Source organism: Zingiber officinale, chromosome 9A, assembly GCF_018446385.1.
Source record: "Zingiber officinale cultivar Zhangliang chromosome 9A, Zo_v1.1, whole genome shotgun sequence".
Taxonomy (NCBI): Eukaryota; Viridiplantae; Streptophyta; class Magnoliopsida; order Zingiberales; family Zingiberaceae; genus Zingiber; species Zingiber officinale.
The window spans coordinates 325801-353690 of record NC_056002.1 but is presented as its reverse complement, the minus strand read 5'-3'; the positions used below and the strand labels follow the sequence as shown (position 1 = coordinate 353690).

At 43.2% G+C, this 27890-nt stretch overlaps 5 protein-coding genes across 7 annotated transcripts; 2 read left to right on the top strand and 3 right to left on the bottom strand.

Moving 5' to 3' along the window:
• The first annotated feature begins 286 nt into the window (after nucleotides 1-286).
• On the top strand, nucleotides 287-2706 carry LOC122020452 (cytochrome P450 86A2-like). The gene has a single exon (XM_042578387.1). The coding sequence runs from the start codon at nucleotides 592-594 to the stop codon at nucleotides 2203-2205; it is 1614 nt and encodes a 537-aa protein (XP_042434321.1). The 5' UTR covers nucleotides 287-591; the 3' UTR covers nucleotides 2206-2706.
• A 2609-nt stretch (nucleotides 2707-5315) lies between these two features.
• LOC122020453 (probable aquaporin PIP1-2) lies at nucleotides 5316-6686 on the bottom strand. Its single transcript, XM_042578388.1, has 4 exons — nucleotides 6308-6686; nucleotides 5945-6240; nucleotides 5715-5855; nucleotides 5316-5623 (listed from the first exon to the last, which is right to left on the bottom strand). Exons 1-4 carry the CDS (start codon nucleotides 6630-6632, stop codon nucleotides 5528-5530), a joined length of 858 nt encoding a protein of 285 aa, XP_042434322.1. The 5' UTR covers nucleotides 6633-6686; the 3' UTR covers nucleotides 5316-5527.
• A 1399-nt stretch (nucleotides 6687-8085) lies between these two features.
• LOC122019688 (U-box domain-containing protein 33-like) lies at nucleotides 8086-14920 on the bottom strand. Of its 2 annotated transcripts, XM_042577150.1 has the most exons (9): nucleotides 14431-14920; nucleotides 13016-13137; nucleotides 12751-12872; nucleotides 11578-11682; nucleotides 10709-11189; nucleotides 10218-10358; nucleotides 9526-10050; nucleotides 8663-9427; nucleotides 8086-8478 (listed from the first exon to the last, which is right to left on the bottom strand). In XM_042577150.1, the coding sequence occupies exons 1-9, from the start codon at nucleotides 14657-14659 to the stop codon at nucleotides 8290-8292; spliced, it is 2679 nt and encodes an 892-aa protein (XP_042433084.1). In that variant the 5' UTR covers nucleotides 14660-14920; the 3' UTR covers nucleotides 8086-8289. The 2 variants fall into 2 exon arrangements, with proteins under 2 accessions (XP_042433084.1, XP_042433085.1); XM_042577151.1 differs by lacking the exon at nucleotides 11578-11682.
• A 4070-nt stretch (nucleotides 14921-18990) lies between these two features.
• LOC122018978 (UDP-N-acetylmuramoyl-L-alanyl-D-glutamate--2,6-diaminopimelate ligase MurE homolog, chloroplastic-like) lies at nucleotides 18991-23278 on the bottom strand. Of its 2 annotated transcripts, none has more exons than XR_006121965.1 (5): nucleotides 21372-23278; nucleotides 20876-20992; nucleotides 20576-20740; nucleotides 19597-19742; nucleotides 18991-19362 (listed from the first exon to the last, which is right to left on the bottom strand). XR_006121965.1 is itself a non-coding variant. In XM_042576482.1 (5 exons), exons 1-5 carry the CDS (start codon nucleotides 23242-23244, stop codon nucleotides 19344-19346), a joined length of 2331 nt encoding a protein of 776 aa, XP_042432416.1. In that variant the 5' UTR covers nucleotides 23245-23277; the 3' UTR covers nucleotides 18991-19343. The 2 variants fall into 2 exon arrangements, 1 of the variants encoding a protein (XP_042432416.1); XM_042576482.1 differs by having other exon boundaries at nucleotides 20565-20740; nucleotides 21372-23277.
• Nucleotides 23279-23826: 548 nt separating this feature from the next.
• On the top strand, nucleotides 23827-25734 carry LOC122018979 (probable glucuronosyltransferase Os03g0107900). Its single transcript, XM_042576483.1, has 3 exons — nucleotides 23827-24560; nucleotides 24682-24926; nucleotides 25005-25734. Exons 1-3 carry the CDS (start codon nucleotides 23895-23897, stop codon nucleotides 25486-25488), a joined length of 1395 nt encoding a protein of 464 aa, XP_042432417.1. The 5' UTR covers nucleotides 23827-23894; the 3' UTR covers nucleotides 25489-25734.
• The last annotated feature ends 2156 nt before the right edge of the window (nucleotides 25735-27890 follow it).

The following is a 27890-nucleotide window of genomic DNA, read 5'->3' as shown; positions in this document are numbered from 1 at the left end:
GCATAAAAACTCCAACGTCGGATGGCCAATGTTACAAAGAGCTGTTGGCCAATCTTATCCGCCACAATGGTCTCATTACATAACTTTGATCCTTTACAGGAACGGTAGTCCATTTAATTGCCGGCAATAAACTTTCGGCACCAATTTAATCCAAACCAATCCTGTGTACGTTTCTCCCCACCACCCCCATTCAATGCCTCCAATAATGAAACCCTTCTTTTCACTACGCAATTAGGTGATCTCACTGCTATTAGAAACCTGCACATTAAACTCGAAGCCTGTGTTAAAAACTTGGATCTCGATCATGCTATGGCGATCACTGGTCAGGCCCCAACGCTATGTGACGGCATTTAATGGAGCTCAAACTGCAAAAGGAGGCCAGCTGAAGAAAGCATGCATCTGCTGCTCGAGGAAGGTGGCAGCTGGTGAGAAGCAAGAACGCTGCCTGTCCTATTAAATGCCCCTCTGCAAATCCACCTCCTTGCTATAAATTTTCCACTCCTATGGTACCCCTCCCTCGTCCTATCTTTATCTCTGTTTTTTTTTAATCTTCTCCCCTGCTTTTTCCTTCTCTGGTTTGATCGGTGAGAAATGGATGTGGCGACGGTGGCGTTGGTGATCGCCTGCGTGGGGGCGTACGTGGCCTGGTTCTCGCGGCTAGCATCGAGGCTCCAGGGGCCACGGGTGTGGCCGGTGGTGGGCAGCCTGCCAGGACTCATCCAGCACTCGGAGCGCATGCACGAGTGGATCGCCGACAACCTCCGTGGCACCGGCGGGACGTACCAGACCTGCATTTGCGCCGTGCCGGGACTGGCGCGGCGGCAGGGGCTGGTGACGGTGACCTGCGACCCGCGAAACCTGGAGCACGTACTCAAGACTCGGTTTGACAACTACCCCAAGGGTCCGACGTGGCACGCCGTCTTCGTCGACCTCCTCGGCGACGGCATTTTTAACTCTGACGGCGACACATGGTTGTTGCAGCGGAAGACGGCGGCGCTCGAGTTCACCACGCGGACGCTCCGCGCCGCCATGTCGCGGTGGGTCGGCCGCTCCATCCACCTCCGCCTGCTCCCCATTTTGGAAGAGGCCGCCGCCGCCGGGCACGCGGGTGCCGTCGACCTCCAGGACCTGCTGCTACGGCTCACCTTTGACAACATCTGCGGGCTGGCCTTCGGCAGGGACCCCGAGACGCTCATGCCGGGCCTCCCGGAGAACGCCTTCGCCACGGCCTTCGATCGAGCAACCGAGGCCACCCTGCACCGGTTCATCTTCCCCGAGCTGGTGTGGCGGTTCAAGAAATGGCTGCAGGTGGGGATGGAGGCGACGCTGACCAGCAGCGTGGCGCACGTCGACCGCTACCTGTCCGCCATCATCAAGTCGAGGAAACTGGAGCTGAGCGACGGCCGACGAGACTACGACGACCTCCTCTCGCGGTTCATGAAGAAGGGAGCGTATACCGACGCGTTCCTCCAGCACGTGGTGCTAAACTTCATCCTCGCCGGCCGCGACACCTCTTCCGTCGCCCTCAGCTGGTTCTTCTGGCTCGTCTCCATCCACCCGGCCGTGGAGCGCCGAATTCTCCATGAGCTGGCCGCCGTCCTCGCGGACTCCCGTGGTCACGACACCGCCACCTGGCTCGCGACGCCGCTAGCATTCGAGGAGGTCGACCGGCTCGTCTACCTCAAGGCGGCGCTCTCCGAGACGCTCCGGTTGTACCCCTCGGTGCCGGAGGACTCCAAGTACGTGATGGCCGACGACGTACTCCCTGACGGGACGTTCGTGCCGGCGGGCTCCTCCGTCACCTATTCCATCTACTCAGCTGGGCGGATGAAGTCGGTGTGGGGGAGCGACTGCCTCGAGTTCCGTCCAGAGAGGTGGCTCTCACCGGACGGCAAGCGGTTCGAGCCGCACGACTCCTTCAAGTTCGTAGCCTTCAACGCCGGGCCGCGCGTCTGCCTCGGGAAGGACCTAGCCTACCTGCAGATGAAGTCCATTGCGGCCGCGGTGCTGCTGAAGCACCGCCTCACCGTCGCCCCTGGCCACCGCATCGAGCAGAAGATGTCGCTGACGCTGTTCATGAAAGATGGGCTGAGGATGAACGTGCACGACCGTGACCTCAGATCCATCGCCGCAGAGCTCAGCCCGTCTCAGCCGGACGTGGTGGCGCAGTCGCACATGACCGAGGCGGTGGTTGCAACTGGCTGAGCTACTTCCATGAAAAGCATTTGTGGCGAGGCCAAATGTACAGATAGACAGGCAAGTCAACAGACAGGTTGGGCGTCAGTTTGAGCAAGAGGTCAAAGATTATTGGCTTATAATGAATTTCGTGTTACTGATTAAGTTATGGTGCCAAATAAAAGATGAAGGTGATTTTTACCAAGGATCATAAATAAATAAGAGTTCTTGCATATGCTGCAGATCATATACACATGGATAGATAATAAATGACTGTGATTTCATATGTTCAAGAGTCAAATGATGAATCAGAACAATAACTCTTTACATCCAATGAACCCGTCATGATTTGTATTTGTTGAAATATTTGTTAGACGAACAGTTGGTGGCTGAAAATATCAGTATGGGATAAAAAGGATGTACGATGAAATTGTTCAAAGATATGTAATGGTTTTTGATGTGACACTGCTTTGAGATCTTAGTGAAGTATAGATGACAGTAGGAGTATAAGCTTTTAATTCTTGCCGGAAAGATACATTTAATGCTTCTAACAATCACGAAAATAGAAGGTAGGCAACAAAAACAGGCTATAACAAACGTTGTTCATACTGTGCTGTTGTTCTAACTTGACAATTAAGAAGATGGTTTAAAAAATGGTCCAAGAGAATTGGTTTTTCTGAAAATAGATAGGAAAGCAATTTTACCATGTTTACTTGCCAAGGCAAAAACTGAATGTGTGGAAAACTTTGGATGTGTAAGGATTTTACCATATGAGCCAGTGGTCACATATTCAAGTCATGAAAATAATCCTCTATAATACAGAATAAGAATGTGCACAATAAATTCAATATGGTCTCTTGTCTCTTTCTTCGATACCCCACATCAACTGAAGCTTTGTGCACCAGATTGCTTTTAAGGATTTTACTATGTGCTATGGTGTTGTTTGCTTGCCCATCAAATAGTTCTTTTTATTTCTGAAGTCTGCTGATTTCATATTATTGTGTTAAGAGTACATACACCTGAGCAACTGAAAGATACTTGCAGCTATTTATCAACAGAATACCAGAAATCATTAGGACCTCAAAACAGTTCCAGTCCTAGTACCAGTATCTCAAGGAACAACGAGAGTAGAGAAAAGATAGCTTGATAAAGGCACCAAGGGAGAGTATAAAATTTAATACATTTAAATGAACAAGAATCCAGTCCTCTAATAGACCTTCGTTTCAGTATTTTTCTTAAGGATGCACTCCTATTCATAAATTTGACCAGATTTAGCCGATTTCAAAAAGCAGTCTATAAGTTATCTGTTGTTTTTCACAGGTAGTGGTCACTGACAAGGGTAGATAGAACTACAGCATCATCGACTAGCAATTGAGTAATATCCACATGCTATGCAAATAACCACCACATAGTCCTTTTTGAAAAAACTATCCGATCAATTTTATTTCTCTTGCCAATGTGCTATGAAGTATGAAGAATCACACATTCAAAGTGTATTATCATCTGTGCGAACCAAGCCATTACAGGCCCTTGGTGTTAATATTAATGAACATTCAAGCATGAGAAGAACATAATGAAATGCGCTACAGAAACCAAAAAGAGGATGGCAACTCTATTCCACTCACTTCTTTAGTATCTTAGTCATGTTTAAATCTGAATTTGGTGAGATAGATATATCCTTTATCTGTGTGAGATTTTTCCTCATCACCCTCCCACCACTATGAATTCTAGTCAGATTCAAGTTTGCGTCACTTTTGTTAATAATGTTTCCCTTTTTTCTTTTTTCGGTCACGGCTTATCCTGTGTCTTTTAAGAGTATTTACAGAAGGATACAACACTACCATCAAGAACAGCTTTGTACATCTATTTTGGGGCTAATAAACACATTTACTTATAAGATGCAGTAGTAAAAAATTTGCAGTCGAATGCAAAAGGTTGTAAACTTCATCATTATCAGTCGCACAAACGCTATAAAAGATGCAATTTTTTCAAAGAAAAGACACAAATTTATGATGTCCAACAACAAGGGTCCAGTTTAGGATCTCCGATAGTTTCCAAAATTTAAATAGATCGAAACAAGAGCAGCATGAGTCGACAATGTTCATGACAGGAGATGAAGGTCAAAAATTGTTTTTTACGCAGCGACGGAGAGAATCAACCTAGAGATCGCTCTGAAATCCTTCGGGCCAATTTAACATGTTCAAATACTCCAACTAAGCACCACTTCCCCTAAACCAGCAGAAAATCCCCCTTCCCCATTTCATCTAAAAAGCTTGATCGACATCTTATGTAGTGTTTCGTCGAGTTTACCATTGGAGTTGCTATCAAGCTTTTAATATCAATAAGAACACAGAATAGGAAGAGATAGGACCTGATCAGGCGAATGATACGCCATCCCCTTGATCTGAGGCGGAAATGAGGCAGAAAGAAGACACGGAGTCTCGGATCCGTTCCAGCACCTCCCTCCTTTCGCCGTCGATCAGCACCATTCAATACGATCACACAGAATAAACCGAAAGGACGAGCCAACGGAAACGAAGCACGCGATCGGGGAACGAAATCGTCACCTCCTACCAGGCCGATGGGCTGGCCGTTCATTGAGCCGCGAAGGCCTTCCTCCCGTTAAAAGAAGTTTATGCAGTATTTTAAGAAAAAAAAAAACAAGCATAGATTTTCAAACAATTATTTTTAATAAACTCAAATAAATCTTAATGCAAAAAACGTATCAACTATTTTTAATATATATATATATATATATATATATATATATATATATATAATTTATTAGATAATATATATTTATAAACTACTAAATAACTGATACAAGGAGATTATATATTCTTTAAAATTTATATCTATCCATAAAAATAAAAATAAGTCATAGATGGTGTTAACTTTCAATGTAAATCGTAATCACTATGGCCCGCATAAAGAAACTGGCAAGCACCCAATAATTTACCCAACAGAATTATTACATCGGCCCTCCCATTCAATTATTGTCCTTCCACTGCCTGTCGTTTTTTTCTTCCCTTGTCACGCACCATTGTGTGGCGCAAGCATTAACAAAACAAAATTAAAACAGTTATGAAAAACCCTTAATTATAAATATAATTCTGATCGATGCGATGGAAAGCCTGAGCTAGCTGTAAAGTCACTGCACCAGAAGACTGTAAACATTACTGAGATTTACACACCTGATAAGAAGAAAACTAGGTCCCAAGTACATAAAATGCATGAACAGTAACTGGTGGATTCAACAGGACAAAATGATGAAAATAAAGCACCACAAATAACTAAATTTAACAAGCAACTCCGACTCCATCGCAATGACAAACCATACTGGTGATGATGCTCAAGATCTGCTCTTAAACGGGATAGCTCTGATAACAATCTGGTGGTAGATCGCGGCGAGGCCAGCTCCAACGAAGGGGCCAACCCAGAAGATCCACTGCGATTGAAACCAGAAAATTTTAAGAAGATCTGAAACTATATATTTTGAATAAAATTGGAGTATTGAGAGTATTGATGGATAAGCTTACTTGGTCATCCCAGGCATGGTCTCTGTTGTAGATGACGGCAGCACCAAGGCTGCGAGCAGGGTTGATGCCTGTGCCAGTGATGGGGATGGTGGCCAAGTGCACCAGGAACACGGCAAAGCCAATTGGCAAAGGCGCAAGGATCTGTTGCCATCGTTAAAAAAAACATGATTAGTTAGTACCAAAATTCTCTATCTGAAGCTCAAACAGTTGGGACACGAGCGTGGACTTACAGGAACATGGGAGTCCCTGGCGCTCCTCTTGGCGTCGGTGGCGGAGAAGACGGTGTAGACGAGGATGAAGGTGCCGATGATCTCGGCCCCCAAGCCGCTGCCTTTGGTGTAGCCGGGGTTGACGACGTTGGCGCCGCCGCCGTTAGTCTCGTACAACCCTTTCTGGAACCCCTTCACCACGCCGGCGCCGCAGATGGCGCCCAAGCACTGCATGATCATGTAAAACAGCGCCCTCGTCAAGGACAGCTTCCTCGCCAGGAACAGCCCAAATGTCACCGCAGGGTTGATATGCCCACCTGAAACCAAGACGATCAATTAGGAAACAGAAAGAAGAAAGGCGACTGGAGTCATTCGATCGAGTACCGGAGATTCCCGCAGTGCAGTAGACTAAGGCGAAGATCATGCCGCCGAAGGCCCAGGCGATACCCTGGATGCCGACGGTGGCGCACGTGGTGGCGCCTCTCTTGACGCCCATGACGGTGAGGATGGTGATGTACAGGAAGAGGAAGGTGGCCACGAACTCGGCGATGCCGGCCCTGTAGAAGGACCACGACTTGATCTCGCCGGGCTCGAACAGAGGCGCCGGCGGTGGCTCCTTGTAGTCCTTGTCCTGCGCCGCCGTGCCAATCGGCTGCCTCTCCGAGAACTTGTTTGCTCCGAGCTTCACATCCTCCTCCTTCCCCTCCATCTTCTCTCTCTCTGACTCTCCTTTGCCCTCAGGAAAGCATGTTAAGGGAATTAAGAGGCCCGCTCTGCTTCTTTTATAGAGATGCCATCATAATTTTACAGCATGGTCTAGCTTGTCCACATGCTCCCTTTGGAAAAAGTCAAGACTGAATTTTGAAAGTTTTTACCAGCAGTTTGGCGGATCGCCCTCAAGAACTAGCTTGATAAACTGTGAATTATAGTGAAAGATCGATGATAATTGACTCTGTAAATGATGAACAGTCGCGCAGGGACCAAGGCTGGGGGCAGGTGTGCAGGACACTCATTGTCTCTTGCCGTTTCCACGCTGCCTGGGCAGCCTTGCGCCACTACCTTTTCTCTTTATTAGATTCCATTTGCTCGTCCATTCAATATTTTAATCGCTATATCTTATCTCTTTAATTTGTCAACATAATTGAAATTTTATTGGGAGGGAGGGATTAGGATTAAGGGATAAATGATTGGGGCGAGGAATTTAACACGAGGAAGAAATGAGAGGCGCAGGAGCTGTGGACGGTGAGAGAGATATGACTGAGCGTTGGGGGAAGTGACACTGTGTCACATCCGTCAAGGGGAGAGGTAGAGGAAAGATGGCTCGCTGCCCTTCGTATAACGGCTAGTTCCTTCTACATCGTTCCATGGAATTTAACTTTCCAGTACTTTGGTGGAATTCACGTGGGTGATCCTTGGGTACAATGAATTGAGATGAGAAATAATAAATTTATTAAATAAAATAGAATGTCGTTTCATTTTTTTCTTCTTTTACTGAATAAAATAATAAATTTATATATATATAAAAAATGTAATCATTATCTCTCGGCTAATGGGATGAGACGGATGATGATGAGGTGGGGACCGCGTGAGCCTGGCACCATGTGGAGGACAACTACCCCTCTGGTCCACCGTCACTGCTGGCCACATGATGCCGCGGGCCCCGCCCTGACAGCGAGAATTTCCGGATGAGTAGATCATCGCGGCGGGTCGCGTAGATTGGGATCGCGACGGCGACCCGGCCAACCGAACACGTGGCGCTGGCTCCAATTAATTAATTGAATCGATGGTTAAACAAATGATTAGGCCAAGACAGAATGGAACAATCATTAAGAGGGTAATTAAGAGGATACGAAGTGGGAAACCACAAACGCATTGTGCCTTTATAAAATGATCCAAAACATTTGCTTGTTTTTTTAAAAAAATTAACAGCGTAGCTCGTTTCCGCCATCACATTAAAGTTGGTATCACTTTCAGTTGTTTCCCAAAGGTATAATACTCACGTTGCGTCCTTAATGTTAATCTGATGTTATTATAATTTGATTGTCCTCCAATAAAAAAGTAGATGATATTTCATCTAAACGCCTGAGTGCTGCTTTTGGAGATTAGTGTGTTTTTGGAAGATTTGGTTGAGTCCTTTCGACGAAAAGAAAAAGCAGCGAAGGGAGGTTTCAATTCCACAAGATGTACCTTTATGCAACTCAGTCAGAGACTGCATTTTCACTTATATTTTCTGTTTTCCTAAGAATCTAAAGAATTTACATCACACAACTGTTTCCAGTTATCGGAACACGACATTGTGGATCCTGAAGACCTCAGCGTTTCTGAGGGCTTGATAGAATTCTGCTGCTGAGACAGGGTCACAGAAATTACTGTGGTTGCTGCTGAAGCCATTCTTGGATGGCTGAACGCAGTGCGTGATTCGGGATGAGCTCGCAGTTTGTAAGTTTTAAGTTTGTCATGGGTGATGTATCATGGCCGCTGTCGATCCAGCTTCGCATAGCTTCAGCTTCGTAAGTATAGCCATCTGCTGCTAGGTGTGGATTTTCCATGAACTCCTGAAATGGTTTGTTGTGTACATACAACAAAGTCGAGCAATTTTCAGAAACAATAGAGGTCCACATTACCACATCACGTAATAGTATGTTTCAGAATAAAGTAAACACTTTTTGTGTTCACTTAAAGTTCAGTTTTGCTCATTGATTATTAACTTAACCAAGACTCAGAGGAATGAATACTGACCTTGGAGATAGGACAGATAAAGTAAGGAGGTGTGCGGTCGTTTTTGCTGAATGATCTCACTGACAGGGTTGTTGCAGATAACGAAGCAGACTTCATCGAGAGTTCAACAGTCTGCCAAACCTGCCCAGCTAGATCTGGTCGGCTCTTCCGACTGAGAGCACAGCATCTAAGACCCAGACGTGCCAACTGGTTTGCTTGCGCAAATGGCCAATTTCCTGCAGATTTATCAATGATCGCATGCAGCTTTTCATTGTTCACGTATTTCTCTACAAGTTTGACAATGGCTACAGGAGGTTTTCCAGTCAAGAGCCGCAGGATTATAATTCCGAAAGAGTAGACATCAGATTGTGGTGTAAGCTCCCCAGTGGTAACATATTCAGGGTCCATGTATGCAAAGGTTCCTCTGGGATTAGTCGTATTGTAGGAGAGAGTGGAACAGGAGCTAGATTGGTCGAGAAGACGGGAGATGCCAAAATCACCAATCTTACTCACATAGTTGGCATCAAGAAGAATGTTATCAGGCTTAAGGTCACCGTGGACTATAGGATAGGGATTGCTTGAGTGAAGGAAGATCAGGGCACAGCATATCTCTGCAATGATCCGTGTTCGAACCTGCCATGAGAGGGGTTCAAAATTATCTTTACAGGCAAGACGATCTTCAAGACTTCCATTAGGGAGGAACTCGTACACGAGAGCTAAAGTTTCTGAGCAAGCACCTATAAGGGTAACAAGGTTGGGGTGCCTCACCCTACTTAGTATGGATACCTGATAGAACAGATATTAAATCTGTAAGAACAAAAGAAATGTCTAACCACAAAAAGAAATATATAATAGAACTATTAATTGGAAAATCTAGTTCTTACCTCCTGATGAAACTCAGATATGCCTTGCATGCTTTGTGGATGCAACAACTTTATAGCAACAGCTGTGTTTCGCAGGAAGCCTTTGTAGACACTTCCGAATCCTCCTTCCCCGATCTTCAATGAGTCACTAAATCCTTGAGTCGCTTTTTTAAGTTCTGAAGAGGAGAATTCCAAGCTGAAAGATCTGGAAATGTTGGCTGTCTGATCTTCCTTTTGAAGTAGCTCGTCCATATCTCTAACTGCCTTGTCATGTTCCTGCTGTAGTACATCATAATCTAACTGAAGAGAGCGGAGAAGTTCATGTGCCTCTGACAGCTTCTTTTCATAATCCCTTGCAGCATTTTCAGCTTCAAAAATCTGGAGTTCCAACTTCAATTTCTGCTCGACTGTCATTTTCAGTTGTTCAGATATATCAGAATACTGCTTTTTTAGTTTTTCAAATTGTAACTTTTCCGCTACAAGTGTTTCCTCAGTTTCTTTCCTGAGTCTTGCCTCCTTGGCATACTTATGCTCTGATGCTTTGGCCTAAATGAAAATTTTGTCAAAACACTGAATTGAGAAGATAAAGCTTAGATAGACAGTTCTTTTGCTTTGCACAGCCACCAGAAACTTTCGTTTCAATTTAACCACTATCGTACTATTTATCATAACACTTGATTTCATTAGCATGAACAAGGATAAAGAAAAGAAACCTTTTGGAGAGCCAAAAGTGCATCCATTTCTGCTTTTTGGCGCTTGCAATACTCTTCATATGCCTCACTTTTTAGCTTCTCGGCTTCCTTTAGAGCTTCTTGAAACTTATTATAGATGTCTCCATCTAACCCTTGATCTTCCTGTAAAATAGCATGTAGTATTGTCAAAGGAGCCTTCTTTTGTTCAAAATAATGCCAATACACTGTTCACAAACTTGTTAGATGACAACAGAAATGTACTTTGAGACTTTGGATCCTGATTATAATTTTAAACTATTTGCAAAAATATTACTTTACTACAATCGTATAGATTTAATATCACTCAAAGTGATGAAAGGCTTCTTGAGATAAAAAGGGGCTTGCCAAGATGATGCTTTGACAACTACTCACTAAGAAAACATTAGAAACAGTTTGAACTCATGCCAAATTACATGAGATGTTTGTTTATTATTTGTTGATTTTCCTTAAGCAAAATTTGTCATGTGGCCTACCATATCATGATTTGGAGGTGAAAAGGTATGTTCCTTCTCAGGCCCATTGATTGAAGGCAAGATTAGTGATCCGGCTTCACTCTCATGGTAATTTGCCACTGATACCAAACGAGAGTTAATGATGTCTTCGAAATTAACAGATGGACTAGAACTGCGAGAACTCCTTGAAATTCCTTCCCATGGATCGTTGGAAGAAGATCCAACACTTCTATTATGAGGAATCCTAAGAGACAATGTGGGTGGCAATGCAGCTGCATTTCTGTCGCCAAAAGAGCTAAAAGATGTTTGTCTGGACAAATCTTCTGTAGTGCTTACATACGAATTAAAGGACTCATTTTGCCTTAAGAAAACATTTGGTACCCTTGACTGCTCACTTAGGCTGGCCATGGAGGTTTGTCTTGAGGGTAAACTTGGTGTTTTGCTGACCATGGAGCTTTGACTAGGCATAGGTGTCGTCCAAGATGCATGTGGAGTAGATTCCCTGTCAAACAAAGTGTAAATTTATATATGTTTATAAGATAAATATTATGGCTTAAGAAGGACCTTCGACAAAGACAAATTTTAGTGTTTCCAAGACAAGTTGTTACTATAAATTTTGTTTACAAGACAAGTTGGAGAAGCAGAATGTGTTTCTGTCTAAATTTTAGTGTTACTATAAACTCATAATAGAAAGCATTCAGAGGTCAACCGATTGATAATGACTTTATTAAGAAAGATAAACATGGTTATTTTACAATATTAGTATCTAATCCCAGAAAATGTTGGGAGAATTAATAAAGATGACGACTACAACAACAAACATTTCTATATACATTAAAAAACAGTTGATATGGTGTGGTTTCCTTTCTCATTGTTAAGCAAACTCAAACCTGGTGTAGATCAGGTGTCCCTTGCAAATGAAGCATATTTTGCACAATGGATTGGCTTGTTCTTTTACATTGATTGCTGTCTTGGACTTAACGTCTTTCATTTTCCTGTGAAGTAAATGAATCAGCCAAGGAACTTAACCTCTTTAATTTTCATGTAAAGTAAAAACACTGTGTTAGTTTCGAGAATCTCACCAGAAAAGAATGTTGGTTATTATCTTTAAGTAATAGACTTAATTATAAGTTATGCATATGAATACAAACTGAATCTATTAAAGTGATTTAACTTGAGTTTATTGGATTTTGGATTATTAGATATGGATTTAATGTGTAGAACCCTTTAACCTAATATGTTATCTCATCTATAGGCTGATAACGGATTGGATTCCTATATAAAGGGGAGGTCCCCAAGGGTTTAGGATATCAAATCTTGACCTAGTTTCTTGTTCCCCATTATAAGAAACTTTTCTACGCCGTCACCCGATCTTCCCCGTTTGCTTCCGTTTCTTCTTCTTCTTCCTCAGGATCAAGCAAACGATGCTAAAGGATAAAAACATGACTCTTCAATTAGGTTCTTTGACATACTTTTATATTTACTTTCTTATGTCATGTTTAATTGATGAAACTAGATCTTCTTATTCTTGTATTTTCTATATGTGAGTTCTTCGTGCTTTAGAATTCATGTGGTCTAGATTTTTACCCAAACTAACAAAGAATACACTTAGGGGACACATCTATCTTTTTTCTTTCGACATCACTTTTGATTTAGTACAAGTACAAATGAAGAATGTCACAAGACTAACAATTTTGAATTGATCTGTGATTGAAGCCATCAACTATGTGTGCTTTTAGATACCCTTTTTTGGTTTGTTTTTGAATTCATGCAAAAACAAATGATAACGGTAAGGAGTAACTGATAACTGTAATCCAAATTATATTTTGAGTGATAATGGAAGAAATTGATTATTGTCTGTGAAACCTTAGTGGATTAGTAGAAGTAGCTCACTATGGCTTCTACTTGAAGTAACGTACGGCTCAATAGCGGTTTACTAATTTTGAACTACAAGTATTTTATCACTAAATCTAGGAAATATATCATATGCTTTGAAAGGCTCAATCATTTTTATAAACATCCAAAATACTAGAATGGTAAAGACTATGATTATCAGTTCTTACCTAGAATAGTGCTTATCGGCTGCTGCTCCCATGACAAGTTTGGTGATACGATGTCTTTCAATGAGCTCGACTAGCCCATTTGCAATACCATCCATCTCAATCACCGCCTTTTCCACTTTTACCTGAGAAAAATATATACCAGATTACAAACATATCCAAATTAACAAAACAAAATTGTCAGTAGGGGGATTTTGTTCCTCTATCGATGTGCATGTGATGATATTATCAAAGAGGAACCTTCATAAAAATGCAAAACATGAAATACCTTCATTTGTGAGCATAAATTGATGTATTCATTCAAACTCTTGTTCATTTTATCTCTTTCCAACATCCTGTAAGCATCGACTTGCTGTGTTGTTAGAGAGCTTGTAGGAAACTTGCCTCCCACTGAAACCAATTACAAGAAATCAAATTGCTTATGATGAAATGTCATATATAAGAGAACCAGTATAGCAATAGTAACTTTTATTGTAAGGCAAAAGCAATTCTTACAATAAAATGCAAAAAAGAAAAACCTTTTTTGAACCATGAAGTTATTAAAAATGACTGCCCGTCCAATAATTATAGTTACTATAAATGCAGAAGGCAAATCTGTACAAGTTAAACCTCTTGGTTTTCTTCAATAAAGCTGGTCCTGTAGCCTTGAAGAGTTTCATCTGTATGTTGTACTGAATAACAGAGTTCTTATTGTCTATGTATAAAAACATTGTATTAAGTATCATTGTAACCCGAGAATGAATCCACATCAATGACAACAGAAGAAAAATGAGATCCACAAATATGTGCTTTGAAAAAGGTGTCTTTATAGTCCAATAAATAATTTAATTTTGATTAAATACTTACTCTTATGATCAAAACTGTAAAAGATACTGAAATCCAGTATCTATTGAGTCTCAGTCGTAACTTGGTCCGGGAAGTTGGCAAGAGAAGATCGAGTCTGGAAGAGTTCATTGAGTTGAATAGGGTGTTAGGCTTAATTCGGCTGAATTGTTGAGGGCTTGATCGAATCAGGTTGAGTTCTGTCAAAGTGTAAGCAACTTATTCAAAGTGGATGGATGTGGGATTACTGAGTAGAAGTGGAGCTAGGCTGCAGAATACAAAGATAGGTGAATTATCTTTACTCTCGTCACTTACCATAGCAAGAGGAGTCTAATTGGATCAACCAAAACTATGGTCAATATCTAGGACTTTAAGGTTCATAAATTCAAATTATTCCCTAAGCAAGACATCAATTCAGAAACTGCGGAAAAGAGTCATTGTAAAGGTATATTTGTTTTACTTTACTGGATGTTAAATCAGATTAAGATTGGACACTTTTCTTGCTCACTCTGAGGATTAACTTGACTGAAGAGGAAAACGAGTAGAAATAGCAAGAAAAGGAATCCATTTTTTTTTAAAGTTTGTCAGCAAAAATCTACCAGTTTCTACTAATAAATCATGGTTCGAAAGATAAAAAACGCCAGACTATCTAATACTGCTTATCAGATGATGCGAAAGTTTAAAGCTACTAGTATTCTTTTGGCAACAATGACTCAACATTCCAATCAGCAAGCGAGCTCATCGGGCGCAAATCCAAGAAAACGAATTGCCCAAAAGTTAGAATCATGCAAACTCAAAAGGTAACCCTAAAAAAATTTGACGTTTTCCCTCAATCGTGAGGAAGAGAAGTTTAATTCGTACACATGGGAATCAGCTTCGCCGGTACAAGAACGTGGACAAGAACAATGGTCTGGTCCCTGGTGGTGTTCTGAATCGCCCAGAACAAAGTGGCCTTCCCTGCCTTCAATTCCGCCGCCACCGCGACGTAGAGTTTCTCCTCTGCCGCCTCCTCCTCAATCTCCGTCAAGCCACTGCTCACCGTCGAGCTGACGCTCCCGAAGCTGCCTATACTCCCTCTCCTGGTCGCCATAACCACTCCGCTAGGTACAATAAAAGCCACCTCCTTTTTGCATCTTTTGGGACTAGGAATCACTGAATCGACCCCTCAAAAAAAGGGACCTTTTTCCTAGGGTGCAGCGGTAGAACGAGAGAAGCTATCTCGAGTCTCCACGACAATGGCTGGGAATGGGTGAAGATTGCTCAAGCGGGCTTCCTTTCGATATAGACGAACGATGAAGGAAAGCCTCGACGACCCAGAGCCAAGTCTAACTAGAAGATGACAAACGAATGGCGAAGGAAACCACTAATTTAATTTTCAGTGATTAAAGAACCGCGCACAGTTTGTTATAATATTTTAAAAATACACCAGACTATCTTTAAAAAATTAATTAAAATAAATAAATAAAAACGCGTATTTCATTTTCATATTTACCCACCAAGACTCATTTTCAAGTCGCTTTCATTTTCAAGTCTCCCAAAGTATCTCAAATTTGAATTAATTTAAAAAATTCACAGTCCTTTATCTAGGTTATAAAATCTATACTTTTGGGAGTCTATAATCATGAGCTGAAATATGGATTTCACATTCTACATTGAGATATGAATTTTTAAAATCTTCATCATCTTAAAATAATTTGGTAGAACTTCATTAAAGAGTTTAGACATATCATACTTACCAATACCATCAAAGTGTTTCTATGACTCCCTTTTCCAATTATGTCAAGATCTTGAAATTTCTAGCAGCCCTAGGAGCCTCATAATTGATTCAAATCATGGCAATTGCACTCTTAGGAGCCTCTTGAGTATAATCATATCCTCATATATGGATTCTACAATCTAGATTGAGAAATATGGGATTTTAAAATTTTTAAGACAGTTTAGAAAGCTACCGAAAATAATTGATATGATGATATGATGGATATCCCTAAACCCTAAACCCTCAATTTATATCATGGATCCAGATATGATGATATGATTACACTCGTATAGATATTTGATATGCATGTGAACACTATAAAGCTACCGAATATATATTTTTTCCATTCAATTTTTATAAATATGATATATTTAGTTATATCTTGATTATTTTATTGAAATTTTGTTTTACCAAAAATAATTGAATGGCAAATATTTTTCTACTGAACAACTTGCATTGCTCGTTCATAGTATAGGCAAGTTGAAAGGAGTAAGAATACGTAGAATAAATAAGCAACAACCATTTTCGAATAGATTTATAGATGACATAATAGCTATTTGTTATGGATTAAATACATCAATGTAGTCTAAATTGACACATTGAACCTATTCAAAATATACAATAGCCATAAGTAAAGCAACTAGTAGTTCCATCAGAGAGAATTTCAAAAGAGTCCATCAGAATATCGGAGTCGCGCCGATCGAAGCGTGACTCCATGGTAGTATACCATGGGCCGAGGGTTTGGTCTTGAGGCTGAGAGAAACTGGCCATTGTCCGAGCGGAGGAAATCACAAAAGGCGAAGAAAAGTAGATGGTAGAAGGAAGAAGATGATGGACGAAACAGTGCACAAAGGACGAAAACACGACAAGAAACACAAGGCTAACAAAGAAAGAAAGAAGAAGAACCTTACAGAGAAGAATCAGTATCGGAGAAGAACATTGAATCGCCGAAAAAAGGAGAATCGAAGCCGCCGGAACACTGAAACGCCGAAGCTTCTGGGCACGCGAGAGCATAAATGCGGCGAAGGAAGAAAGCGAAGCCTTTATAGGGTGGAGCCCGAGCGGCCTCCACCGTTGGATTCAGGTCACGAGAATCGGAGCACGCATCGCGCCGTCCATTTCAAATCGCCTCGATCTCATCACCCGAGGTGCCGCCGCCGTACAATGACGGCAGCAATGCCATGTGGCATTCCACCACAGGAGAGCCTTTAATGAGCGCCTTAACGAGGCGCAGAGAGCATGCTCGCCCTTAATGATGGAGATTGGCGAAAACTTCGAAAAGATACCGAGGGGATGTTGGCGTTGATTGGCGTTTTAGCTGCCCCCTTATGGCCGAGCGGATTGTGGTTGCATATGGACGCCACTCGGCGCAACTGATGGTCCAGTCAGTCGGACTAATCGCCTTCTTCGACTAGACTTGAAGGGGAGGTAAGTGATCCAACGGTAAGAACAGGGGACCCCCTTTGAGGGAAGTCAACGCCACGTGGAAGTCAAAAGGTCAAACGGCTGACCGGCGAAGGGGAGACCGGTCGGCCGAACGGGGTCTAAGCGGAATCAAAAACAACCCGACGGGGAGTTGGGTTTCCGACGCTCATGGTGAACAATGTATCCGGGCCGATCGGGTAGCCCGCTCGGCCGAGGCCGAAAACAGCAATACTGTGAACAGTCAACAGAGTGCACGACCGGGAATCTCCCGAGCGGACCAGCACATACGACCGGCCGGACGTGAGGGGACTGCCGACCGGCCTGACGCTCGGCATGGGGTAAGATGAGACAAAAGGACAAGGGAACATCTTCTGATAGCAGGTATGTTCAACGACCAGGCCATACGCAATATCTTACGACAGAGGGTTCCACTGTCCCATCAGATATATGCTTGGACTGTAGCAGTATGGTGTCAGGTAAGCTCTTCTGACAAACTCATACTAAGGTATGGTTAGAGGACACGTATTCGCCTCGATATGTGTGCGTGAGCCTCTTCACAGCTCTATATAAGGAGCCTCACACTTTGCCGGAGGTACGCATTCACGCGATCACGCATTCTCTCGTATTCGAAGCCACTTCTGCATTTCCTCTTGCCTGACTTGAGCATCGGAGGGTCGTTGCCGGGAACTCCTTCCCGACCCGACTTCTTTATAGGTTCGCCGAAGACTCATGCGACCGGTCGGAGATCCATGTCAGCAGTTCGTAGAGCGCCACGTGCCCAGCGTCCATTGAGTCAGCGTCCGGATAGGATCAAATGATATGATTATACTTAAGAAATTACGAGGACTGTAATAATCTTGGTTTGAAGGGATTCTGAAGTTCCTAAAACTATCAACGAATTTTAGCTAAAGTTCACTGATGACACTACAATATTTGAATTTCAAAATCTTAACATGTTTTGAACTAACAAAATCCTAAGAATACTTTGGAGGTGTTGATAAGTATGATAAATCTAGACATTCTAACGAGTTGGTATCAAATTATATTGAGATTGTGAAAATTTTAAAAACTCATTTTTCTCAATCTAGATTGTGGATATGAGGGCATGATTATATTTTGGAGACTCTCAAAAGTATAATAATTTTTGTTTTAAATGATTATCATATTACTAAAGCCATCAAAACACATTGATAATATAGACATATCAAAAACACTTCAAATTAAATTTATTATATTATATGGGATGTAATCATACCTTTAGACATAAATTTCATAGCGTAGAATGAGAATTGTGAGTTTTTAAAATTGACTAAGTGATTTAGTAAATACGAAAAGTGGGATAAGCATTTTTTTTGTACTGTTAAAAACTATATACGTTGTTCAATAAATTATTATTTAATTTTCTCATAAGTCATTACATGTTTAATTATCAATAGTTTATCTCACATTAATTATGTAAGATCAATAAAAAGTTTAAATATAAAAATAATTAAATTATTATTAACATTTTAAAATAAATTATATTTATAAATAAATTAATTCATATTATTTTTTTGTTGTTTTCAATTGTTAAACTTTCTCTATAATTATATTTTTGATAAATCCTATTATTACCCAATGTTGTTAACTTTACTAATAATCTTAGCATTTTGTACAATTGTACTGACAGGTTGAAATCATAATGTTAGACCTAGACCAGTTCCTTAGATTCTCTTTTGATTGTTCGATGGTTGATTAACGAGCACGCGTGACTAACAAGACCGCGTTGACCAACGAGCCCACGTCGACTTCCAAATTAATTATATATCTTATAAAAAATTATCCTGCTAGTTTTAGAACAACTTCCCATATTCTATAGATATTTGATATGCATGTGATCACTAGAAAGCTACCGAATATATTTTTTTCCATTCAATTTTTATAAATATGATATATTTAGTTATATCTTGATTATTTTATTGAAATTTTGTTTTACCAAAAATAATTGAATGGCAAATATTTATCTACCGAACAACTTGCAGTGCTCGTTCATAGTATAGGCAAGTTGAATGGAGTAAGAATACCTAGAATAAATAAGCAACAACCATTTTCGAATAGATTTATAGATGACAGAATAGCTATTTGTTATGGATTAAATACATCAATGTAGTCTAAGACACAGTGAACCTATTCAAAATATAGAATAGCCATAAGTAAAGCAACTAGTAGTTCCATTCCAACTGACCAGACGAACCATAAGATATAATAATAGGATGCACAATCCTACAAATATAGGGCACATTCTTCAGGTTTGTTTAGGTTGGAAGAAATTTCATAGTTTTAAATAATATGTACAAAGAAACTAATTCCAAGCCAAAAGTTATCCAATTCCAAATGCTTGAACATGTATTTAATCCTTAAAAAACAGTCTTATAGGAAATGTAAGAACTATTTCAGATTCACCTCATTCTACAGTTTGTAGCTTTAATGGCATGAGCACACCTGTTAATCTTTCTTGATGGACAAAAGTGTTCTTTCACAACATGCTCTAACTGTCTTAATGATCACAAATTAGCAGCTTTTTCAATTGTACAGCTAGTTCGCCAGCAAACCTTCAGTGACTCTCTGGTAATCTGTGGCAAGTAAGAACAAATCAAGGCAAATAAGAAAGAGTGTAGGTGATAAAATTGCTTCGTGAAGCTATTTGGAGATGCAAACTAGCGAATATTTTGAGATGCTTTTATACAATCTACTTCAGGTCAAAGGACATCTTCTACTTTTGAAATGCAAATGCAATGCCAAACCCAGCCTTATGGAGAGATCTTCCCATTGCCAAGGCATCTAAAGGCAAATTCTTCTGTTCTTACCTCCATGGGAATTCACTTGTGTCTATTCCAGCTTGGTGCAGCTCATCAACATACTGCAATGCTTCTCTGCAATCTTCCCTATCATCTAAAAATTCCTTCTTGTCGCCTTCAATTTGATATGTCTCATGGCCTTTGCCAGCAACAACCTGAATTGACTAGCATCCTCAAGGATGTGGTGTGTAAAATGACAGAAAGATAATTGAACTAAATAAAAAGTAAACAGAGAACAGGACATATTTATTTAGATCTATCTAGATGATGCCAAATAGTTAGGACTACCAAAGTACGATTGCAGTAATGATAAAATGATGGTAGTTTACTTTACCTCATTTAAATAATAATTTAGCAGAACTATTAATATACATTTCTCAAACTTATACACAGATGTACTAATCTTCATTACTGCATTTCATCATTGATTATTTCAAAGATATATCAAAAGAAATATATATATATATATAAACAACAACTGTTATCATAATTAAAAATGGTTTAAGAAGTGAAACTCTAGTTGGAGTCAGTAAAAAAAGAAAAGAACTGAATATTACTATTACTAATGATATAACATTATTACTTTAATGGAAGAACCATATAACCGGCCCATACAAATGTAACATAGCCTGATGTGATTGTTTTGGTACTAATCTGATTCATAACACATTGACTAACTAAAATTTTATTGCACAAAATACTGAACTAGACCCTTTCAAGTTTTCAGGAAAGGCAGGTATTGAATTGGCATTAAAAGAAGCACACTAGGAGCAGTTTGTTACTGCATTCTTCTTATTTGTTAACCTTATTACTTCCCACCTAATCCAGCCAGGCAATTTATCATCATGAGTCATGGTGGATGACGCAAATTATTCTTTACCAGCTACCACTTAAGCAATATAGAAAAAATACAAAAAAAAATAGAACAAAAAATAAGTACTGATAGTGAATACGCAAAAGAACTACTGTGAACTTACAACTACATCACCTTCCTCGCCCATTGCTACAGCACAGCGCACAGCAACTCTTCTGATGTCGTGTAAGAAAAGCCTATGGCCATTTGACAAGGGTGGATAGTAATCATTTTCACCATATTTCAAATAATCTTGCATAGTCCACCCAACACCGGCCAACATGTCATCCAAGATGTCCACTAGATAAATGAAAAAAAAAAAATCCATCTCAGTATTACAGGAAAGTGGCCCCAACCAATTCAAAGAGCTTCAACGACAGAATATAAACAAGGTTGACAGAAAGATCATAAGCTTAGACCGAGGAGAGTACACACATGTATCTTCATTTCTCGGATTGTCAGATGTCAACATAACCACATCACTTTTGTCGGTTGCAATCTTTGTCATCAGAGGTCTCTTGCCTCTCTCTTGCTCACCTTCACATCCAATGACTGCAAAAAGGACTTCTGCGGTGAGAAAGATTTCTGCTACCAAAGATATATTCTTCTATTTAGAATAGTAGATTTAGTAAGCCAGAATGGTAGTCTATCCAATCTTGATTCTGTGATAAGAAGATCACTTTAGCTATTGCGACCTACACTAGAAACTAGACTACTTTCAAAAGGTCAATGAATTTCATGCTGTAATCTTCACTTATCTGACAAAGCATTAAAAATCAAGGTATTAAGTAACAGTTCAGGCAGCATGATGTGTAAACTTCAAGGAAATTATGGTCAAAATAGAAATAAAAACCAGTTGAATGAGAACTGAAGATAAAAGAGAATAAGAAGCAAAAGATATTTATGTACATGGAAAAGGAAAATAGCATACCAGTGATAATTCTACGAGGGCCAAGCTCTCTAACAGCATCCAAAAGTCTGGACAGAGCCTCAGGTGTCTTTGCATGGTCTACAACTACTCCAAATGCTTGCTCCTCGTCTATAAGCTCACACCTACCGGGAACTGCATCAACTTCCTCAATTCCCCTCACAATGTCCTCCAATGGTGCTCCTACAGCTATTCCAACTGAAACTGCTGCAAGAATGTTATAGATGTTGTGCCTCCCCAGTAATCCAGAAGAGATCTCCAATATTCCATTGGGTGTTTGCACCAACACCTGCGTCTCAAACAATGAAAGCTCAAACTTCAAAGTGTGAACATCAGCATTCTTATTCTCCAAGGAGTAAGTCACAAAAGGAACTTCAGGATTCCCCTGTGCAACAAAATAAGGAGTGTTTGGGTCATCGATGTTCACAACTTTCCGATGCCTCTCAGGGTCAACCATCATTGCAAACAATTTTCCTTGAGCATTCCTATACTCTTCCTCGTTCCCAACAAATTCAGGGTGTTCACTTGTCAAATTTGTAAAGACTGCAATATCAAAGTCAATCTCATCATACCTTTTAACAGCCAAACCGTCAGCAGGAACCTCCATAACAACTGCCTCAGTCCCGTTGTGCACCATCTTTGCCATCATTTTCTGTGTCACTACCGCATCAGTTATTGCGTTAGGATCATCCAATCTGTTCTCACCATGAACATAACACCCAAGTGTGCCTAACATCCCCGTCCTCAATCCCATAGCATCATACATTGCCTTAACCAAGTGAGAAGTCGTGGCTTTACCGTGTGTTCCTCCGACCCCAATGACAGACATGCTATTCGAAGGGCGCCTGTAAAATGAGGCAGCAAGGATGCGAAGCACTGTGCTGGTGTCCTCCACGATGACCAGAGCTTTACATCCTAAGGTCTCTTCAATGTTTATCTCCTCATCAGCAACCAATGCTACTGCTCCTCGTTTATCAGCCTCAGTGAGGTAGTCATGCCCGTCCATCTTGGAACTATTGCAGCACACGAAGAGATCGCCCACAGTAACTTCCTTTGGATCGTGTTGTATCCCAGAGATTGAGATCTCCAAATCACCATAGACTGAAATCGGCACTACTGGACTCTCATCCAGGAGCTCTGCAAGGGTCATCTTGAACTTGGGTTCAAAAATTCGGGCAGGAGTTCTCCCGAAGGCATCCACATCAAGATCAAACAAGGACTCCGAGGCTGCCCCATTGGATCCTTGTTCAGCAACCTCACCGTCGGGGGAATCGAAAGGGTTTTCCTCATCGGATTGATCCTCCTCGCCGTCCGAGATGATAGTGAGGCCTTGGAGCTCTTGGATCTCCTCGAGGTCGACGACCTCCTCGGGAGCAAGCTCTTCGATGCCCTCAAGGGCCTCATCCGAAGGCGGTGGCGACTGATTTTTCGAGGGATTCGGCGGCAAAAGTCCCTGCTTGACGAACTCCTGGCGCTTGAGGGCGATGGCTCGATCAATGTCGCCAAAGAGGTCGTCCCCAGAGGAAGAGGAGTCTCCGGGAAGAAGGGGCGGGTCCTCCTCGTCGGCAAGCGCCTGGAGAAAAACTGGCAGGTCCTTCTTAAACTGCTCGTCCTGGCGGCGGCGGGCGCGGGACACCTGACGCTCGAACTGGCTGAAGCGGGAGACCCCGTGGGAGGAGTCTTCGGGTACCTCCGGGGGGTCGTTGTCGGAGGGCGAAGGATCGAACTGGTCCGCACTGCGGGAGGCAGCGATAGGGAGGAGAGCGCTGATGGAACGGCGGCGGAGGAAGGAGATGAGGGGGAGCGAGGGTTTCGAGGAGGCCGAGGAAGAGGGGAAGGAGGAGAAGAGTGGAACGGCTGGGAAGAGCAAAGCCATGGCCTAAGGAGGAATCGGGAGATAGCGAGATTGGGCGACGACGTAGGAAGATGACGCCGGTAACATCCGACCCGATTCGAGAGAAGAATCCGAATCCGGTTCAAGTCAAACGGACAATTGAGTATAGATTTAATACTTACTAATTATATGAATTAAATCTAAAAATTATTTTTAAATTATTATTTATAAATTTATAATTCAAATATTATCTTTTAATATCATTCTATTCTTTCGTTACCAAATCTATCAAAATATTCTTCGCTATTCTATGTAATGATAAAAAAATTTAACAAAATGAAATATTAGGAATTGTTTTTAAATAAACATTCCTCACCAATCCTAATCCCGTGCTAAACCAACTGCAAACCAATTAAATCAAACAGGTAGTTAGATCCGTTATAGATTTAGGCCTTTTAATCTAGATTTAGCCATTTAACCAATAACCGGCAATAGCTAAAATCTTTGAATCTAGTTAACTAGATTTAGCCATAATTAACCTTGATTAAAAAGTGACAGAATACAGATTCGAGTTCGACAGCCACAAAATGACAACACAGCCCTCTCTTTCGAAGCACTAAAATCCAATCTTTTTGATAAATTTTTTCCCATCCCTTTCCTTCGATCTCACTCCACCTCCGAATCCTCATGCCATGCCGGAGCTCAAGCCAATCTCTCGCTCCGCCTCCTCCCGCCACATGAAGTTGCTCTCCCGGCGAGCTCAGCCCGGGCGCCACCAGCATGATTACCAAAAATGGCTTCTTTGGACGGTTGTCACTGTTTTCCTATTCGTGTCCACCACGACCACCACAACCTCCTCCTCCTCCTCCACCACCTCCTCCTCCTCCTCCGCGGCTGCCGACGCATCCGCCTCGCTCCAGCCGCTGCCGCTCAGAACCACCCTCTCTCTCAATAATGCGCCTCGAGCACTCGGCGAAGCCCCCCGAATTTCATCCTTTTCGCCTTCCCTTAAGATTTACGTGTACGAGCTGCCGCCGAGCTTTAACCGTGTCTGGTTGATGTCCAACGCGAGATGCGGTAGCCACCTGTTCGCGGCGGAGGTAGCGGTGCACGAGGCGCTGGTGGATTTCGCCGGCCGGGTGTTGGATCCAAACGAGGCCGACCTCTTCTTCGTCCCCGTGTACGTCTCCTGCAATTTCAGCACCCCCACCGGCCTCCCTTCACTCCACCACGCTCGTCCCCTTCTCGCCTCCGCTGTCCGCTTCCTCTCAACCGAGTTCCCCTTCTGGAACCGCTCCCGCGGCCGCGACCACTTCTTCGTCGCCTCTCATGACTTCGGCGCCTGCTTCCACGCCATGGTGATTCCTCTGATCTCCCCCCTGACCTATCTTTGCTATTCAAAATTGATAATTTTACCTTGAAAACCATCAAATTTCGATTTTTTTTGCTGGAAAATGAAGAAAATCAAAATGGACGCAGGAAGATGCGGCAATTGCGGATGGAATACCGGATTTCATGCAGGAATCGATCATCCTGCAAACCTTCGGCGTGAGTTCGCCGCACCCTTGCCAGCGAGCAGAGCACGTTTTGATTCCGCCGTACATCAAACCGGATATCGAAGAGCAGTGGCCGGCGCCGGAGAAGACGAAGCGCGACATCTTTGCGTTCTTCCGCGGTAAGATGGAAGTCCACCCTAAGAACATCAGCGGCCGCTTCTACAGCAAGTAAGCCTCCCGAAGATAAGATTGGGACGGGATTTGGTTGGGTTATTTCATCGAACATGTTGCGGGTTACTTGTGCAGGAGAGTGCGGACGGAGATATGGCGGCGGTATGCCGGGAATCGAAAGTTTTACCTGCGGCGAAAGCGGTTCGACGGGTACCGAACGGAGATGGCGCGATCTGTGTTCTGCCTGTGCCCGCTGGGGTGGGCGCCTTGGAGCCCACGGCTGGTGGAGGCTGTGGCGCTCGGCTGCGTGCCGGTGGTCATCGCGGACGGCATTCGACTGCCGTTCCCGGAGGCGGTGCGGTGGACGGAGATCTCTCTGTCCCTGGCGGAGGCCGACATAGGGAGGCTGGAGGAGCTGCTGAACCACGTGGCGGCCACCAACCTGTCGACGATCCAGCGCAACCTGTGGGACCCGGCGTTGCGGCGAGCTCTGCTGTTCCGCCATCCGATGGCGGAGGGCGATGCGACATGGCACGCGCTGCGGACGCTCGAGGGGAAGCTCGACCGCTCGTGGCGACGGCAGCGGCGGGCGGTGTCGCTTCCGCAATCGCCAAGGTAGGTGCTAGAGACGGAGATGACCGGCGGTGGGAAACAGCTGCCCGTTACACAATTGCTTAGCTGTCAACTCGTGATTCGAGGAAAGTGGATCCCAGTACGATACGACGTTTGTAATTCCAGCTGACGTGGAGTTGGTCCATAAATGAAAGAAAAGGAATTCGATTACAAATTAATTTTCGACCAAGATGTAAATGTGACTAGCTCCAGGTTCAAGAATTATATATGTGACCAATGATTAATTATTTCATTTTATTTGTTTAAAAAAATTGTGCGAATTGATGGTGTATTTAACTTAGGACTAAATGGTTAGAATCTTGTAAGAATGGATTTTTCCTTAATTTTTAAAATTCATATTTTATGAATAAATTATATCTTCTTCTATATATTTTTATATTTAATTTGTAAAAAAAATATTTCTCTATATTAATGATTAATTATATTTTTAAAATGATATGTATTAATTAAACATTTTAAATTCATTTTCTAGCATGTTAGATTTGACTATCGGAACTTACCGTTTAACTTTATATGAACGGTGTACTAGGAACGTTAGTTATTAATACAAGTGCCCTAATAGTTTGTAGGGCATGGTATTTACTCTAATATATCTTAGAGTCATAGACGGATATAAGGAGAGTTATCATAAGCTATAGTCCACTATGAGATAAGGAGTGGCTTGTTGGTAGCAGGATTGATGGAAGTGATCCTGTCTGGAAGCTGAGAAGATGAACCTGCCGGTGTGACGTGTCTGGAATGTGGACTGCATCCTCATGACCCGGGGGTGAGCTGTCCGCTGCGTTGACCAGATCGTCAGAAGTCCTCCTCCGGTCAACTGTACCTGTATCCAGCGACCGGGTTCCCCCCGGTCTCTGGTACCTCGGTGCTCGAGGCGAATCTCACAAATGTATGAGTATCCAGATAATAACAGAATAGTAGTAAAATAAATAGATATCGAGTACGAGAACGTACCCTGGCCCAGGGGGGCGCCCTCGGATGGATCAGTGAGCTGACGGAGTCGTCGCGATCCCGAATAGTAGATAAATGTCCACCAAACGCGTAGCTGGCTCCAGTAGCTCGAAGCCGGACGCGATATAGATCCGCAGGACGGAGCACGGTCCGACTACATGATAACAATCCGAATAACGAAACACCACACGGCTCGATGGCCGGAAACACTGCACTGGATCAGATCTGTGCCGCACGCGGCAAGGACAGCGGCTGTACCGCCGTCGGAATCGGCGGTCGAGAAACCGGAGGTGCTGGCCGCCAAAGACGGCTGCGGCAGTGGCTACAGCATGAGATGCCGGTAACGGCAGCCTCTGGAGGAGGCACATGGCCGGCGGGAGGCGCTGACCGCCACCGGAAGTCGCGGCCGGCGGAGACATTCGCTGCCGGCAGTATGGGAGAGGCGTCGAGACTCGCTGGACGGGCGGCGGGAGGCGCTGGAAGCCTCTAAAGGAAGCCTTGGCGTCTGCCTGAGGCGGCTTCGCCCGCTGGACTCGAAGTCGGCGACGCCTGCTAACTACGGCGTCCGCCGGAAGTGGCTGTAGCGTGTGGAGATGGCGACAGGAGGCCCGCCGGCGGCGGAGGCGACGTCACATGGAGGTTGTGCGTGAGATGGGAAGCAGCGGCCGAAGATCTCTACAGGCGAGGGAAGCTGAAAGCCGGCAACGCGAGGAGGAGAAGAGGCTAGGCGGTGGCGGCCGGCGATGGCCCCGGCGAACAGTACCCGATGGGGAGGAAGAAGACCTCCCTTCATCTCTGCTGGCGGCGACCTCTTCTTTCTCTCCCTCATCTCTACCGCCGCCTCCCTCCCCCCTCAAACCCGAGCCTTTTTTCCCTTTCAAAGCCCTCGCTTCCCCCTAAAAGACCTAAATGCCCCTCTACTTTCTCCTATCTCCTTTTCTGCCCCTTACACAACCGGATCACAAGCCTCCCCTTCAAGTCTAGTCGAAGGAGGCGTGAGTCCGACTGACTGGACAGTCTATTGCAAAGAATTGAACCACTCTCGATGTCAAAGCCAAAACGCTGAACCAATAATATAATGTCCCTCGAGCGGTCGCGATAATAATGGTGTCGCAGGAGATGGTCACGATACCGAGCAAACTAAGTCGGAAACTGGACCAATGCCAAGTGCGCAGCCGCGAAAATACCGACCGGACGATCGAAGTGCTGTCGATCGGATGGATAGATGCTGGGCGGACGATGCCGCTCGTGCGACCGTGGTGACGTCGATCGGTCAAATAGATGCTGGGCGGACGATGCCGCTCGTGCGACCGTGGTGACGTCGATCGGTCAAATAGATGCTGGGCCGCGAGGACTGCTCGACCCCGAACGGTCGTAATGCTGCCGATCGGATGTATAGATGCCGCGCGTGCGACCGTGGTGACGTCGATCGGTCAA